We start from the raw sequence: 17,294 nt of genomic DNA on the forward strand, positions 1-17,294 counted from the left end.
AAAGCGGAACATTATTTTTTTAGGACGATGCGACGAAAGCTAGCTGATATAAAATGTGATTATGCGAAAGGAATTCTCTAATTAATTTTTTACAAATCACATATCGTCCTATATATGGAAGTCGCTATCATCAGATAAGTGTATGTAACATACGATTCAATTACTTGAAAACAAGACCGCGTTGCCAACAACCGATTGATCACACGAATTATTTCGATTAGAATAGGAAACTTGAGTCATTAGAAATTAGAATGCTTATAGTTATAACATGTTTGTGTACAGAGAAGCAAGTTTGTCGGACATTTTTCTAGTATGTGCCGGGTGAATGTATATATTAAGTTCGTTCATATAGTGCTATAGCGAGGCCTATATATGCATGTATAAGGTCAGTTCGTTTAGAGTTTCTTAATTGTGGGTGAAATTAAACTGCGATGAGCTCGATGATCGCATGTCGTTTGACGTTGAAAGATTGAAAGTTCAAAAGACTTTTTCAACTTATTAAAGTCTGCTGTATTCCACCGTTACTTTGCCTTCGGCGCTTCGCTTGAACAACCGCTGATTGCGTTCCTATAAAAAGTAGATGTTTGGGGCAGACAATTCTTTGGGTTGCGTTTGGTTATTTATATAGATTTTGAAATAAAAGTTATCACGGGCTTCACTATGCTGATGCGCCCTCGTAAACTGAAGCCATAGAAAGAATAGACATAGAATGCGTACTGATAAGTGATACCTGACTGATACCTCTACCGTCTCCAAAGATGGCGGATTTATAAGGGCATTTTTCCTCGTTTCAGACTCCAGCGAGGAGTTTTTTGTGCGCGGTCGCGACGAGCGAGTTTGAGAGAAAAGCTTGTTTTTGTTTTTGTTTTTGTCACGCACGGAGCATTAATTGATTATGACTACATTGTTTCATGACTGACTGATGGAGTCTGATAGCTGTTCCTAGCTTTCGATCAATCTTTTTTTAAGGAAAAACTGGAATCCTGTATGCTTCGCCGTCGACATTATAACGCAGTGATTGTGCATGTGAAAAATGAAAATTACCTACACAAAGTCAAAGACAAGGCATAACTTTTAGAGTGTGGAGTACTAAATTAACACTTGATCCCCCCTGCCTCTGGTATTGAGGTACGCTAAATGATGTTTTTAGTAATATCTCTTCCCACGGCTTCAACTATTTTTGCAGAAATCGCTCGTTTTTACGTGGAAACCTGTTAAAAATCTATACATATAGTGATATGTTTTTCGTAGAAAGGCAAAAAGGTTTTTAACCATTTATCGTAGCATCTTTATACGAAGTTACATAAAATATCAAAGCAAGGTCATGGGAGAAATTAAAACTATAAGTGCAAGTTCAAGCCAAGTAACAATTTAAGTAGCTAAACACACGGTTGTAAAAAACACGAAAAGCCACGAAAGCCGGGTTTGGCATCTTTCCCTCTGTACGCTAATAATTAATTGTAAAATATGCCTTTACCCAAAATTTAAGTTTTGAATGAGAGTTTTTTTTTGATAATTTCTCACTCCTCGCGAGTGCTCCTCTGTGATAAGGGGACACTTATTCGTGATAAGTACGCATTCTATATATGTTATTTCCAAGACTGAAGCAAAACAGCTGTATACAGCACAACAATTTTATTGTGTTTGGTGATGAAGAGAAAAAAAAAAAAATATATATATATATCGACTGCAGCCCCCGCTAAACGATTGTGTTATTTGTAAAACTCATTGGTTGCATTTCTACGGCGATATCTATACAACAGACTGATTTTTATAACGGTCAATCCACTCAATGGACATCATACATTCTTTGGATAACATCCACTTACGGTGCTATCAAATTCCCCCTACTCTTTTTATGATGCGGTAATTTTTTTCCGCTTTTTGAACTGAGTTCCACACAAGGGATTTTGCCAGAAACGCTGCAGATACCTCTAGTTTCTTATTGCGCGTACTATACCTTTCATTGGGCAACGCCATGCAGTCTATACTTATCTTTCGTTTATACCGAATTATTCGTTACACCCATTGAGTCCCATGCATCTCAGGTCTCAACAGGTTGTGCATTACAACAATTACAAGGCAATGCAACGAGGCGTTGACGAGATATTGTGAAGACCTTCTGTTGTTTATCCTTAGCCCTATTAAAATCGTTAAGAAGGGCAGGCACAACGTTTTAAGTGACCCGTGGCGTATTTTCAGTGCTGACCTCTTATTTCCCCACCGCAATTCAGAACTCTATAAAATCAAAGGTTAAAATGCTCTATCTACTTCCTCAGTGTTTGTTACTCATTAGAGGTTTTGCTTGTTTTATTTTTTGAGCGTTTTTCGGGCCTCCCCAACGTGAATTTTGTCGGCCTTGTCGGCCACAGGCCCCTCAACGGAGTCCGCGGCGTACAACGGAGTCCGCGGCGTATAAGATGCTTCAACCAATGGGGTTAATGCGGCACTCTTGGATGCACTAACTAGGTGTACATTCATAGCGAGGGATTTTGTGCGAGAGATGGAGAACAGAGTGAATGAAGCCATTTCGCGGTGTCGAACGTTCAAAAGAAAGATCGGTCCATTTCAAATCAACTTAAATCCGGTGGTGTCGATTATTTCTGCTGTCATAATTTGGGGCCTAATGATCTGGTCGATTGTTGATACAGAACGTGCTTCGCGTGAAATGGGGAAAGGGAAAGCTTGGATCTCTGAAACGTTCACTTGGTTCTATATCATCACACAGGATGCGTGGCTCCTTTTCTTGATAATTGTGTATTTCTCAAAATATGGCAACATGAAGCTCGGCAGAGACGACGAAGAACCAGAATTCAGCGACGTATCGTACTTTACCATGTTGTTCTCGGCTGGTATTGGAATTGGATTGTTCTATTATGGTGTCGCTGAACCACTTTTTCATTATCATCCTGGGGAGGAATACGGAAACAGATTCTGGAACAGGTATGCCGTATTCCTTTGCTTTGTCTGTACGTTGACGCTGTGCCAAATTTCCCATTTTCTTCATGCATTTATGTATTTCATTACGCCTTGGTTATAAAACCAAATAAACACGTTCAGGGTGCACCAAATCTACGATGCGGAATTAATATGCCGGAACCATTAGTCGTTAGTGTTGAGAATCCAGTTATAATTTGTTGATATATACGGCTCTGACTTTGTTTACCAAAAACAGCTAAATTGGAAGAGGACAGAAATATTACTCGTAGATTTGGTTCGTAATGTTATGTACCGTAGCATTGTACTGTGGAACTAAGATTGCGACACAAATTGATAGAAGAATAGTGACTTAGTAATATCGTCTTATCATGAAATTATCAGACATAAGACATGCGGAATGTCCGACTAACTATAAATATTTTCTAGAATCACTGCGTTCTCGCGTGACGTTATTAACTAAGTGGTTTTCTGAATCTATGTTGATATAAATTATATAAGATGCCAGATACGAGCAATAGAGACCATGCAGATACCGCACCTCGAATAAAACACCCAGGGACCGGTTGTTCAAAAGCCACTTATAGGGTTAAATATATATTTTTTCATGAATATTTTCTAAAATTAAACTAAAATTTAACCCAAGGCCAATGTTAGCGGTAACCTAACATTTAACAACTAGCCCAAGGATACCATGAGTTATCCAAAATAATTGGTAGAGGACAGTAAATTATCACGTTAAAGTTGTGCATGTCAACTTGGCATGTTAAAAGTGCCACGAGATTAACCGTTTACAGGTACTGTGAAAGTAACTATGGGCACAGAACACTACCATGTACCATGACATGTTTATTTTGACTTAATTACCTGTAGACAAGTATTGATAAATATACACATGCAATGATGAGACGCGACCGCTGGAGGCCCCGTGTTAATCCACTGCTTCATGATTCATCATTCATCATTCATCAGCCCTCGCGTTCGCATACATTCCACCAAAAATAGACTGAATTCAAGACTTGCTTAATGTAATCACGGTTAATAGAATATACATGGTTTGAAGACAACATAAAACTACAATACAACTCATTAATTATTTTGAGGTAGATTTATGTAAAAAATTATTCCTTTCTCATCACATTTCTATTGTATTTTGCACAGATAAACTAATAACAATCTTACAATTAACATATTTTTCAAGTCAAGGCTGAGAAGCTTAGCAAGACGAATGCCATTGGTACGTTTGGCTAAAATACAATAGACACGACTGACACGTGACGAGAAAGGAACCATTTTTTGCATAAACCCAGACAATAACATAGTTAATGAGTTGTATTGCACTTTTATTTTATAGTCTATAAACCATGTATTATCTATTAACTGAGATGTAATGTAATGTAGCCGTTTTTTAGCTGATAATTTCAGCAAGTAAAAAAATAAAGGTTATTCCGAATATATTCATTGCGTAAATCAAATATTTTCTCAGAAGATAAGATTTTACAAGATATCTTATCTCCTGAAGATAATTCAGATTTGAATCGAAATATAGATTTAAAGTTTGGTTGTGTATTTGTCAAACTTTTCTATTTACGCAATGAATCTTTATTTTGTAATGTGATGTGCCACGCCATTTATTTGCCATTTTCACTTCGTCTTTGAAATTCCCGTTTCCAATCAACAAAAGAAACAAGACCCAGACCGGATCTTGCAGGGTTAAAATGTCAAAAAACATCAGACAAACGCAGAAAAGCCGGAGGTATTTAGGCATACAGGGGATATTCGAAACCACTATTTGTATCTGCAAACATTTTGTTGAGCCTGCGGTTACGCTTATATAGCGTGCACACTCCACACGTAAAAACTTTAGAAAACACAAACGATTGTGTTGTCAATACGGGAACATTGAAACCGATCGATTCGGAACGATGACATAAATCGGTGAGATCTGATATCCACCCACTCACGACGCACTCAGTCAGACGCACCAAAATCTCTGGCAGAGGACAGTAAATTATAACGTTAAAATTGTGCATGTCAACTTATCATGTTACAAGTGTCACGAGGTTAACGTTCCAGGTAATGTGAAAGGACCTATGAGCACAGAACACACAGAATTAATATTCAAAATACCATGCCAAAATACCATGATAATCTATTGTAATCTACTTGTAGGTACACGGATAACCAGAGAGCTCAAGATGCCATAAATATCACATTTTTTCATTGGGGAATTCACGGATGGATTGTCTACACCTTGGTTGGACTCCTCATGGCTTTCATAGCGTATAGAAAAGGTCTCCCGATGACCATTCGATCGTGTTTTTACCCTCTACTTGGCGATAGAATTTTCGGAGTTGTTGGCGATATCATTGACATAATTTCTGTCGTGTCAACCATGTTCGGTATTGCGACAAGCCTCGGGATTGGTGTCTTAACATTGAATTCTGGTTTGAATCGCATGCACAGTGGCGTTGAGGAAACAACAAATAATCAAATAATCATCATTTGGGCCGTCACGTGTCTTGCTACGATTTCGGTCGTTTCCGGTCTCAAAGTCGGAATTCGTCGACTTAGTGAGGTTTGCTTTGGACTTGGCATATTTCTAATGCTGTTCGTCTTCTTTCATGACAACACCTGGTTTTTCCTCAATTTGTATGTTCAAAGCATAGGGTACTATTTCCAATATTTAGTGCAATATGCATTCCACACGGATGCCTTTGCGCAACTTGCTAATGCCCCGGATGGGAAGCAGGCGCCTAATTGGATGGCTGATTGGACAGTTTTCTCCTGGGGATGGTGGATTACATGGTCGCCTTTCGTTGGAATGTTCATTGCAAAAATATCTCGCGGTCGAACTGTGAGGAATTTTATCAACGCCACTCTTACAGCACCAATCCTTTATATATTCATTTGGTTTACCATTTTTGGTGGAGCCGGTTTGAAAATGGAACGTGATGCGGCCATCGCTGGCATAAACTGCAGCTCGGAATTAGGAGGAACAAACGCAACAGAACCACTCAACAGGTTGTTTCGCTTGTCCTGTCGAACCGAAAGCCAAATGTATTTTGACGTTATCCAACAGTATGGCAAAAACCTTGGAGGATTCTTAAAAGTCGTTTCCCTAATCAGTGCTGTGTTGTATTTTGTAACAAGTTCCGACAGTGGCTCGCTCGTAATTGATTGTCTTACAGCAAACGGAAACCCTAATCCGCCCGTGATTCAGCGCGTCTTCTGGGCGTTCACCGAAGGAGCTTGTACCACGACGCTATTGAAAGCAGGTGGAACGAAAGCGATCGATGCTCTTCAGTCATTCGCCATTGCACTTGGCCTGCTCCCGTTACTCAATCTAATGTGCTTGTCACTTTGGCGAACAATGCAAATGGAGGCTGGGGACTACGACCACCACAGGAACACATTTTCTTCCAGTCTCATTTCGGTATTTGACAAACCATCCTGGCGACGAATCTTGGATATTCTGATCTGGATCGTGGCACCCTGGTGGCCTGCTGGCCATGCAGCAGGAATGCTTTATATGAAAAGCCCCGTGCGCTATATGGTTGTCATGGCATCGCTATTTTACGGCTGGGTGTTATTGGAAATCCTACAAGTTGTTGAACCTGGCCTGGCGTATGTCGGCTGGGTTGTTCTCATCTTTTTCTTTGTCTACCTAGCTTCAATCAGGCTTGCTATACGTGAGCATTTTGAAATAAAATCTAGCACCATCGAAGATGCAATTCTCGTATCAGTTTTCTACCCCTTAGCCGTGGATCAAATGTATCGGCACATGCTTATCGAGGGGAAAAGTAAGAAAGATGATCCTGGAACAGGATCCGTTGATCTACCAGAAGTTTTCATAAATGAAAAAAACGACGAGTGTCAACAAAAGCTAGAAACTGTTTAAGGGCATTTAGCAATAAAATTGAAATATGTTTTGCCTATTTTAAAGATATAGTTACTGAGTAGTTTATTAAGAAACATTTAAATGAACTGATATACGCCGTTTGCAATCTTGGACACATGTATATCTTTGATCATTTGTATGCATATCATGTATACGAACTCAAAAGTGTGCGGATTTTCGTTGGCAACCGATAGAATTACAACGACAGAATAAGCGTAATTCTTAATCACGGCGAGTTTCGCTGCCAGGAAAGAGAAAAACGTTGTGTCAGCCTCGTACCCTGGCGCTTTATTTGAAAACGTAAAGGCTGCATTCAGCGTAATATAGAGATCTGTGGCTAAGATGTGCGCGCATCTCTATTTTACGCAATCCTAGAAATCCTGGCTTCCGGTTTGTAACGGTTTTTTGTATTTCAAAATTGAAACGGCGTTAGTCAATTAGTATATCATATATGAAGAAAAGTATTAAAAAGTTCATATACCATATATTAAGAGAGGTATTAAGAGAAATATTAAAAATGTGTATATCATATATTAAGAGTATTATTAAAAATCAATTGAGGAAACAATTGGGCTGTTCCTGAAACGTTCAGTTTTCCAATAGTAATTATAAAACAATTCACCATTCTGCCTTGTGTCTCTTTGCCGTGTCTGGCAAAGTTTATTTGGAAGATGATGCAACTTGTTTTGAGGATTACGCATTCAGTTAGCAATAAGATCAATGCACATCGCAATTCGACGACCCCGAAGCTTTCAGCAATGTCCTTTCATAGTTCTTTTCGGAGTAAATTATCCGGCTCCAGGGTTTTTCCTGTATTTTTTCGATACGACTACTTTGTGCTTTAGTAAGTCCCCCGTGCCAACCTTGCGCCCCATATTCGAGTGTGGGCCTGATGGCTGAAATGTAAAATCTTTTCATATCTTTAATGTCCTTGCCGTATTTCTTTGCCGTATATATATTTTGCCGTATTTATTTGCCGTATTAAAGGTTTTAACCTTTAATAGAAAAAGTTTTTTTGATGCCTTCCTTGTTATTTAGTATTTGTGTCCCACCTTAAATTTTCTTTCACCCATGAACCAAGTAATTTTAATGAAGAGACCTTTTCCAAAGTTATATCATTAAATGTAAGTGCCGGGATGACCGTCTTATTCTTACAAAAGTCTAACCGCATTTCTTTGCTTTGAGTAGAAGCAAAAACCATGAATTTTCTAACATTATCATATGCACTGCCAACTTGCGATCCCGCCTGACATGGTTGCTGACGTTAATAATTTCCGATGTTAATAATTTCGTCCATAAATAAAGTAAGATCTTCATCATTATCATTAGTACCGGTGTTCCGATCATCTTTAATCACCGTTTGCAAATCATTAATATGAACGATAACGCTAATCAACCGTACAGCATGTAGAAATTTCACTACCAAACCTTGTCACGTTGCATTCAGGTACTGTATAGAGGTCAGCTGAAAAGAAATAAGCGTTTTTTTTCAGCTGACCTCTGTGCAATATATAACTGAATGCAACATTATTTTTTACTATTAAAGCGCCTTGGTACGAGGCTGTATTTTGCAAGAGTTATCCAGTAATACATTGATGATCAATTATGTCGAAAGCTTTGCGGAAATCGAGGAAGACAATTCTTGGCAGCTCTAAAGCTTGACTCCATTTATGAACAAGGTGAACGAGTGCAAAGATCGCTGACGAACCTGGAACACCACCTGGAACACAACATATGACTCTTGTATTTTTAAAATTGCACTAGTAAGAGCTATCGGTCTTATTTCATCCAGTTCAATACATGATTCGACTTTTGGTATTGGAGCTAAGTAGAATTCTTTCTATAGAGCGATTCTTCCAAAAAGCGCCTGGGTACGAGGCTGACGCTGTGCGGTGACCACCAGTGAACTCTATATATATGGAAGGCTCGCTCCAGTTCATAGTGTGAAGCCAAACATGGCGGATCATGAAGGCTGCTTGGGTACCGAACCAGTCCTCCACGAAGAATAAAATGCGCAAACCGCGCGTGGAAATTAAAAACACGAATTTTAAAACTATGACGAAAAATAAAAAAGCTAACATTTCGGACGTTACATAATTTTAAAATTACGAAGTTTTTAAAAATGAATAGATACAATTTGTTACAACCTTACATAGCAATGTTATTCTTTCTAGAGAGGTAACCTATGCCGTATATTTGTGTTGTGTTTACAAAACTGACCGAGTTCAACTCCTACACGTTGCCGCCATTTTAAATTTTAACAGCTCGTGCATGCTGGTTCGGCACCCAAGCAGCCTTCATGATCCGCCATGTTTGGCTTCACTTTTTGATTACGCAATGCACTAGAGCGAGCCTTCCATATATATAGAGTTCACTGGTGACCACTAGCGGGAAACCGCCATGCCCCAATCCATGGCCACTGACTGTACTGTCGCTTTTCTACTATTACGTCGCCCGCTTGAACCATGCAGTGTCGGGCTTTCTGTTAAATATATCGTACAATGCCTCTATATCAAAATTATATGAACGGCACCAAAGTTAGCTGAAATCAAATTAATTTGCCTGTCTGGCTAATTTCGGTCTACAAAGCCGTTTGTTTTCTTATTAAACAAGCATCACAATACTTTGTTTTCACCTACCCCCTATTGTGTTTCGAAGCACGTATTTTCACTTAACTATAACGATCAAATTATAGCTAATTATAACATGCTTGTAAGAGAAACAGGTTTGTAGTGAAATTTGTTGAAGGTCACTGAATACAATTTGGATTATATGAAATTTTACAAACTAATTAATTACTTTTATAATGGTATCAAAATTCAGTATAGTGTTATCAAAAATAGTACAATAGTATCAAACTGAATATATAGGTTTATGTATCAAAATACTGAAAATAGTATCAAAATGGTATCAAATAGTATCGAAAACAAAAGAGTACGTCTGTACTGACACATATGAGAGTCAGAGTGTTTGCAGATCGTCGGCAGTTGTGTTTTCTCTGTAATTTGATGGTGCCATTCCTAAAGCTTTTATATTAATAATTAACAAATGCATTTCTTTATATCTTCAATTGAGATCATGCTTCACCTGCACGCTGCAGGCCCCTATGCCCCTGCATGCTCCTCTTCCTATTGAGATTGAAGTTTTGCTATATAGTATTGTTGTCGCGGTATGATGCGAAATTTTCCCGTAACCAGTGGCCAATTCTCTCATAGGTGTTGAAATGGGCAGTCATCTCCCACCTTGATGAGAGAAATCTTGAGGTTATATCAAATTCTCAGTGATGATAACAACTCGTTCTTTCACGATCCGCGCGGCTCTGAATCGAGTTTCACACAAGAGATCTCGATCGAACGCTGCGGACACCCCAGTCTGATATCACTAATTGTCTGTTTACAATTTTTGCTGCGATTTTTTATGCGCTTTTCCTCTTTTGATAGATGTGAATGAGTAATTAGTTAGGAATGCTCTGATGTATAATAGCTTTTATTTGAACATCAGTAACTAATCCACTCGTTCACATCTATCAAAAGAAGAGAATCGCACATAAATACAATCATATATTACATCTTATCTTGCGCTACTTCCATTCCGTTCCATCTCAGCAGGTTGCGCATTAAAACAGTCATAAGGTATTGTAATGAGCCGTTGATGAGATATTGCGAAGCACCTCCTGTTGTTATAATGATGAAAGTTTGTTGAAATCGTTGCAGTCACTAGCCAGGTCTATAGCCGTACATTCATAGCGAGGGATCTTGTGCGAGAGATGGAAGGTGAGAACAGAGTGAGTGAAGCTATTTCGCGATGTCGAACGTTCAAAAGAAAGATCGGTCCATTTCAAATCAACTTAAATCCAGTGGTGTCTATTATTTCTGCTGTCATAATTTGGGGCCTAATGATCTGGTCGATTGTTGATACAGAGCGTGCTTCGCATGAAATGGGAAAAGGTAAACTTTGGATCACTGAGAAGTTCACTTGGTTGTACATCATCACACAGGATGCGTGGTTCCTTTTCTTGATAATTGTGTATTTCTCGAAATATGGCAACATGAAGCTCGGCAGAGACGACGAAGAACCAGAATTCAGCGACGTATCGTACTTTACCATGTTGTTCTCGGCTGGTATTGGAATTGGATTGTTCTATTTTGGTGTCGCTGAACCAGTTTTTCATTATCAGCCTGAAAATGAATACGGTAACAGAATCTGGAACAGGTATATGCCGTATTCCATTGCTTTAAATTTGTGCTTTAAATCTAGAAGTGTCTGATTTTCTACATGCATGTATTTCATCACGTTTAACGGAATATTTTCGGACGGCGTTGCATAAATATAACGCAATTCAAAAACGATGTTAGCCATGCGTTAGAGCATAACGGAACTGGACCCTTAAATGCATATGTCCGCTAGTTAAGCCGTTTAGCCTTCCATATAATCTATATACTTTTATAACATATATATTATAAAAGTCCGGATTTAATAACATTTGTAATCGCTCGGAGTATTTTCAATACCAAGTTACGTGAACGGAAACATGCGTCGTAGCTACGTTTCAGGTAAACGCTCGAATGATATTTATTTGAGCTCACAGGAGCTCCAAGTCTAAGTCTATCCCAAGAAAATATCAATTAATAATCCAACCTCGTACCCAGGGTCCTTCATTGGGCCGCCATTTAACTGTCAACCGACCGTTCATAGGTCTGCCGAACCCTTAGCCTTGATAATCATGCAATTCATGCAGATAAAAGGTTGATTTTAAAGCAAGCGATTGTGATAAATTAATATGGCGAAAAGTCAAATAATAAGAGGGGCTATATACATACGCAGATGAATGTTAATCGTATTTTTGGCAGCAGCGTAATTTGTATTGCGAATCGGACCAGATCAGACAGACCAGATTTTTCGTTTCAAGATTTTGATCTGAGGATGGTTAAAAATACCCGGTATATGCGATATGCGAATATACAATAACACGTTATTAATTTCAGCTGCCAATCAATCTGTAAGCAAATGTTTCCAGTGCATGGTCCCAATGCGCGTCCATCAATGATTACGCCTTTCAATGTTCACATAATGTATCTTATTATTCACCGCAACAGGCGACATATTTGAAATGCTAACTTTGTTTTGTTTTAAAATATCGTTATTTTCATTGGACTTGTGATATCATATGGACACCGGTGTACATTATATGGCATAGAATTATTGAGCCGTGCTCCACATGAATACCGAATTTTGGTGAACGGCGTAAAGTAATGAAATTAATAAATTAGTGTACATACAAGTTGCATAGATTTTTTAGCTATACTTTTTGCTGACATATAAATCAGCCTCGGTTAGGACAGGAAATTAAATAGCCAAAATTCGGAAAATTCGCCGTTCACCATACAAGTGAAGCTTCGGGGAGATACCAAATTCTGGTAATAAACGAACAGCACCGTGCACCCAAAATAAAACACCCAAGATACCCAGATATCCAACTCTGCGAACAGACAACGTCATGATAAATTAAAACTTCAATTTCCATACCGATATGATGAGAAATAGAGAGAAATGTTTGATATGTTTTCAATCCCATCGACCCTGTGTAAAAATAGCAAAAATGACTAAAAAGACACCATGCCATTATAATTATTCGTTAAATGTTAAAGTTCTGAAAGACAAGCGCTATTTGGAGTTATTCAAATACCAATGACTAAGATGGTATGTTCTGCAATTGTACAATAAATTGTCAATAATAGGTCAGCCAAATGTGTCTGCGGCTTAATTAATGCCCCGGTAATGAGGCACTTATAACGGAATACTTTGTGTACTGCAAAACACTGAACTGAGTCAACTGACTGAAGATACCTAAAAAAAAACTCAGCCAAGTATGGACGCCGGAAAGGGAACACATGCAGGGGGTGCACTTAATGCATCAACCCCTCCTGCCGTACACTCATCAAAAGGGACAGAGGATATACTGATCATCATTCCCAATTTAAAATTAATTATGACACGTCAATCAAACCGCTATAGTTGATACATGAAAGCGATAACATTATCAGATTCAGAGATCTTTCTATAAGAGTAACCCCGAAGTTCATTCACACTGCTGTACACCCCCTTCCCCAATCAGCCACCCCATGCACTCTCTGCGGACACTAGACAAAACATCTGAATTTGCTGGGAAAATATGTGTTAGCTAGACATTGATAAATCACACATACATTAAAAACATCTCATTCGAACTGAAACATCACAAGAATTGATTGTGCAGAGTTTGGATTGGTTAGGTTAACCATATTACGGCACATTTTTGGAACATTTGCAAGCGTTATACCAGCTCGGTTCTCAGTGATCTATAATAGAGCCGACCCAAGTTTATAAACGGACTACTACAACGAACTAATATACCCCACGTAGGTACCTCCGCACGATGTTTAACTTGATTGCTATGGTGACACGTGGCTCTTTGTACCATATAATTACAATCACATGGAAAATATAGTTATAATAACACAAGCGGTTATTATTGGTAGCTTGTGAACAGCTTGATTCATAACAAACTTATTCTTAGCCATGACAACTCCGTCAGAGCAAATCAGCATTACAATGATATCAGTTTGCCTAGTCTCGCGGTGTTTTTTACCTGATAAACTGATAAAGGTGGTATATAAATAAAAACGTTGGCCAAATCTTCACCGCCAAGCATCACTTACCCAATACAGTTCGGATTGGAATATAAGATTTACATTTTTCAATAAACTGTTAGCTCGTGGATTGATACCCCCTTAATGACCGGTTTTCTCCAGCTACCCCGCAGTGTCCCCGCTACACCCCGCTCTAGCCCCTGCGTTCGATTTTCACTGACGAATAACTTCGATTCACACTTTAAATCTTTCTATTTTGTATATATAATGGTAGTAAAGCACGTTGTGCACAATCTTGAATAATATCGTCAAAATGTCAAAATTTTCGCATGAATTCATCTGCATGTATTTTTCATTACTCTGCAAAATTGGAATATTCCATGGAGTGGAACCGTGGAGACGCGATGTCGAATAGCAGCCATATAAACTGCTGAAGTATGACGGCATGGTGTCAACTATCAAACAGCGATGACCTCACTAAGGTTTAGTGGTTACGTACGATTTTTATTGAGGCTAAGTTTATGCACAAATTTCACTGACAGTCCGCCATTTTTCTTGTCGCGGTGATCACAGACTATTCTTTAAATTGTTTTGTGTTTTGAGAAATCTGTCGAACCAGGAGAACCAGGCTTTGAACCCAATTCCCATGTTCACCGACATTTCGCGATGTATTGTTGGCAGTCGGTGACGTAATAAATTTATAAAAAATACCAGCATTTCATTCTTTAGTGATGACCGACCATAACCGACTGTCAGTTTGTCGTAGGCGTATGAGAACTAGGCTTAAATGTCGAGGATCGCAAAACACACGAGTGAGCAACCTAATCGTTTGCAAAGAATAGTACGGATTCGAAAAATTAATGTAATCAATTGCCGCCATAATGCCGAACAACAGGTTCTGGTGTTACCGATGGGAAAAATCGTTGACCAAAATCCGTTAAAAAGTTGGCCAGTATATAGACGGTATTATGAAACATTATTGTAATCTACTTGTAGGTACACGGATAACCTAAGAGCGCAAGATGCCATGAATCTTACATTTTTTCATTGGGGAATTCACGGATGGATTGTCTACACCTTGGTTGGACTCCTCATGGCTTTCATAGCGTATAGAAAAGGTCTCCCGATGACCATTCGATCGTGTTTTTACCCTCTACTTGGTGACAGAATTTTCGGAGTTGTTGGCGATATCATTGACGTATTTTCTGTCGTGTCAACTATGTTCGGAGTTGCGACAAGCCTCGGGATTGGTGTTAAGACATTGAATTCTGGTTTGAATCGCATGCACAGTGGCGTTGAGGAAACAACAAATAATCAAATAATCATCATTTGGGCCATCACATGTCTTGCTACGATATCGGTCGTTTCCGGTCTCAAAGTCGGAATTCGTCGGATTAGTGAAATCTGCTTCGGACTTGGCATATTTTTAATGCTGTTCGTCTTCTTTCATGACAACACCTGGTTTTTCCTCAATTTGTATGTTCAAAGCATAGGGTACTATTTCCAATATTTAGTGCAATATGCATTCCACACGGATGCCTTTGCGCAACTAGATAACGCCCCGGATGACAAGCAGGCGCCCAATTGGATGAATGAGTGGACTGTGTTCTACTGGGGATGGTGGATTACATGGTCGCCTTTCGTTGGAATGTTCATTGCAAAAATATCTCGCGGTCGAACTGTGAGGAATTTTATCAACGCCACTCTTACAGCGCCAATTCTGTATCTTTTCCTTTGGTTTACAATTTTTGGTGGAGCCGGTTTGAAAATGGAACGTGATGCGGCCATCGCTGGCATAAACTGCACCTCAGAATTAGGAGGAACAAACGCAACAGAACCATTCAACAGGTTGTTTCGCTTGTCCTGTCGAACCGACAGCCAGATGTATTTCGACGTTATCCAACAGTATGGCAACAACCTTGGAGGATTCTTAAAAGTCGTTTCCCTAATCAGTGCTGTGTTGTATTTTGTAACAAGTTCCGACAGTGGTTCTCGTAATTGATTGTCTTTCAGCAACGGAAACCCTGACCCTCCCGTGATTCAGCGCGTCTTCTGGGCGTTCACCGAAGGAGCTTGTACCACGGCGCTCTTAAAAGCTGGCGGAGAGAAAGCAATCGATGCACTTCAGTCCGTCGCCATTGCGTCTGGCCTGCTCTATGCCGTCATACTCAATCTAATGTGCTTGTCACTTTGGCGAACAATGCAAATGGAGGCTGGGGACTACGACCATCACAGGAACACATTTTCTTCCAGTCTCATTTCGGTATTTGACAAACCATCCTGGCGACGAGTCTTGGATATTCTGATCTGGATCGTGGCACCCTGGTGGCCTGCTGGCCATGCAGCAGGAATGCTTTATATGAAAAGCCCCGTGCGCTATATGGTTGTCATGGCATCGCTATTTTACGGCTGGGTGTTATTGGAAATCCTACAAGTTGTTGAACCTGGCCTGGCGTATGTCGGCTGGGTTGTTCTCATCTTTTTCTTTGTCTACCTAGCTTCAATCAGGCTCGCTATACGTGAGCATTTTGAAATAAAATCTAGCACCATCGAAGATGCAATTCTCGTATCAGTTTTCTATCCCTTAGCCGTGGATCAAATGTATCGGCACATGCTTATCGAGGGGAAAAGTAAGAAAGATGATCCTGGAGCTGGAAGCTACCTGATGAAGTCCATTGATCCACCAGAAATTGTCAAAGATGGCAAAAGCGAATTCAAAGAAAAGCCAGAAATGGTTTAAGAGATAAACAATTCACTGAGATTTGTATTTCTAATTGTATCTGTTTTGATTTTGGGACTTTAGTAATGTAGAATATCATGCACTAAACAACATCGGACGTAAATACATTTATATTTCAATTTATATACTTTGCACTAAATTGTATAGTTAGGTACCTCGTGGATAGGATTGTAGGATAATATAACCTTCACAGCTACCAAAACACCATGCATAACATGTCGGGTGGAAATAGTTTAGGAAACCTAAGGGATACCCTGTCCACAAGAAAAACCACTTAGACGTTTTCTATAATAAATTCATTTGTGACGTACGTGTTGTCATTCTTTCATACATGCAGGGCTAATGGACCTAAACGAGTATTCCTTTTTACTCAATCGCGTCAGTGAGTTTACGTATCTCAATCTCCCTGACATCTCCGCTAACAGCAGTCTTAGCCCAGGCCAACGTTTGCATGGTTTACGCTACGAAAATCTAGGCGAAATTCAGGTCTACCCAAGGTTTGGGTGAGATGATGTAGACATGAAATAAACATTTATCTACACAAACAAGAAGTGGCGTGGAAGCACGATATTTGGGGTGGTTGTGGTATATTCATACATTCCGTTCATATCGATACATTGATTATGTTCTGCATAATCAATTTCTTTTCAAATCGACTGACTTAACTGTTTGGAATCATGGAAGAATTGCCTTGTTTCCATTTAGCCGCGAGTGGCGTGAATATGTCAAGGCGGGAGTGCAAGATTAAAAAAATCTTGTTTCCCTGCCTTAGCTTATTGTACTGATTGGTCGAAAAAACCTGTGCAAAGGCATATCCGAATCGGCTGAACGGTTATGCCCTTTGATGACACATTCGTTAATTTCTGCAGTACAAAATCTTGGCTTCCTCTACACACGCAATGTCCACGATAATTATCGCGGATTGCATGATTTTTGCAATGCGCATTGGTATGTTCAGCATTCATAAACGGATACAGGACACCATTCGTGAAATCATGCATGGAATACATGCATATAGCGTTTTCAACTATGATTTTTCTAAGCTTTGAACCTGGCCGAAGGGGAAAAGAGGCCTCTGCCTGATAAT

General features: G+C 39.3%; 1 protein-coding gene across 1 annotated transcript; it reads left to right on the forward strand.

The window, feature by feature from the left end:
• The first annotated feature begins 2,503 nt into the window (after positions 1-2,503).
• LOC114541436 (glycine betaine transporter 1-like) lies at positions 2,504-16,581 on the forward strand. The gene is made up of 3 exons (XM_028561357.1): positions 2,504-2,943; positions 5,110-6,755; positions 16,113-16,581. Exons 1-3 carry the CDS (start codon positions 2,504-2,506, stop codon positions 16,205-16,207), a joined length of 2,181 nt encoding a protein of 726 aa, XP_028417158.1. The 3' UTR covers positions 16,208-16,581.
• Positions 16,582-17,294: the final 713 nt, after the last annotated feature.

The sequence above is a fragment of the Dendronephthya gigantea genome, unplaced genomic scaffold (assembly GCF_004324835.1).
Source record: "Dendronephthya gigantea isolate DGI-Jeju-01 unplaced genomic scaffold, DenGig_1.0 000291F, whole genome shotgun sequence".
NCBI classification, from domain to species: Eukaryota; Metazoa; Cnidaria; class Anthozoa; order Malacalcyonacea; family Nephtheidae; genus Dendronephthya; species Dendronephthya gigantea.

Bases quoted from the DNA above. Each gene is read 5' to 3' on its own strand.
- LOC114541436 (XM_028561357.1), top strand. From the start codon at position 2,504: ATGGAGAACAGAGTGAATGAAGCCATTTCGCGGTGTCGAACGTTCAAA. The intron at 2,944-5,109 runs GTATGCCGTATT...ATCTACTTGTAG, and splicing joins GGAAACAGATTCTGGAACAG to GTACACGGATAACCAGAGAG. The intron at 6,756-16,112 runs CTGGAACAGGAT...AGAAAGATGATC, and splicing joins GAAAAGTAAGAAAGATGATC to CTGGAGCTGGAAGCTACCTG.